The sequence below is a fragment of the Mandrillus leucophaeus genome, unplaced genomic scaffold (assembly GCF_000951045.1).
Source record: "Mandrillus leucophaeus isolate KB7577 unplaced genomic scaffold, Mleu.le_1.0 Scaffold109, whole genome shotgun sequence".
Taxonomy (NCBI): Eukaryota; Metazoa; Chordata; class Mammalia; order Primates; family Cercopithecidae; genus Mandrillus; species Mandrillus leucophaeus.
In genome coordinates this window covers 1,543,422-1,544,422 of record NW_012099098.1, presented here as the reverse complement: position 1 = coordinate 1,544,422, position 1,001 = coordinate 1,543,422, and the positions used below count along the sequence as shown (strand labels likewise).

The 1,001-nt window shown below is 56.7% G+C and overlaps 1 protein-coding gene across 1 annotated transcript in view; it reads right to left on the bottom strand.

Moving 5' to 3' along the window:
• SH2D3C (SH2 domain containing 3C) overlaps positions 1–1,001 on the bottom strand; it is a 60,731-nt gene that overhangs the window by 30,365 nt on the left and 29,365 nt on the right. Inside the window, exons 5-6 of the mRNA XM_011988706.1 lie at positions 666–748; positions 423–594 (exon numbers count right to left, since the gene is read on the bottom strand). Of these exons, the coding sequence (XP_011844096.1) occupies positions 423–594; positions 666–748 (255 nt within the window). The remainder of the gene's footprint in view (positions 1–422; positions 595–665; positions 749–1,001) is intronic.

Genomic DNA, 1,001 nt, shown 5'->3' with positions numbered 1-1,001 from the left:
AGCTGGGATTACAGGCGCGCACCACCACGCCCGGCAAATTTTTTGTACTTTTTAGTAGAAACGGGGTTTCACCATATTGGCCAGGCTGGTCTTGAACTCCTGACCTAGTGATCCGCCCGCCTCAGCCTCCCAAAGTGCTGGGATTATAGGCATGAGCCACGGCGTCCGGCCTATTCTTATTCTTTAAACTCATATGATGCTCCTCATTCGTTTTATTTTACAAGCGAGGAAACTGAGGCCCAGAGAAGGGGAAGAACTTGCTGTGGGTCGGCACTTGCAGAACTCAGTTCTCCCAGGTACTCTCACCAATGGTGCCTAGAAACTCCAAAGCTCCTCCTGATTCCATACACAGCCATCCCAAAGGCACCCCAGGGCTCTTCCAGACAGTCTACCGGATGCCGGCTCTGCGCGGCTCTCAGTACCTGGGCCATGTCCAGGGCACCCATGACCGCCGCGAAGCTGAACATGTTGCCCATAGTTCCCCGCAGCTCTGCCGCCAGCTGAATGGTCTTGTGCAGCAGTGCTGCCCGCTCCTCCGCAGAGCCAGTGCAGCCCAGGATGTCCACGGCCAGCATGATGGACATGGTGTGGAACCTGTCAGAGCGGCGGGGTAAGAGGCGGCGGGCTCAGGGACAGCGGTGAGGGGTGCGGGCCTGGGGCGCTGCCTGCCGTTGGGCCGGGAGGGGCGGAGGGCAGAGCCAACGTGAGAGGTTGTAAGGGTCAATGGGATAAGGGGGCGGGGCCAGAGCTGTGGGTGAACAGGGAAATGTGTCACGCAGAGCAGTTTGTTTTTTGTTTTTGTTTGTTTGTTTTTTGAGACAGAGTCTCACTCGTCGCCCAGTCTGGAGTGCAATGGCTCGATCCCGGCTAACTGCAACCTCCGCTTCCTGGGCTTAAGCGATTTTCCTGCCTCAGCCTCAAGAGTAGCTGGGATTACAGGCGTGCGCCACCACGCCCAGCTAATTTTTGTATTTTTAGTAGAGACGGGTGTCACCATGTTG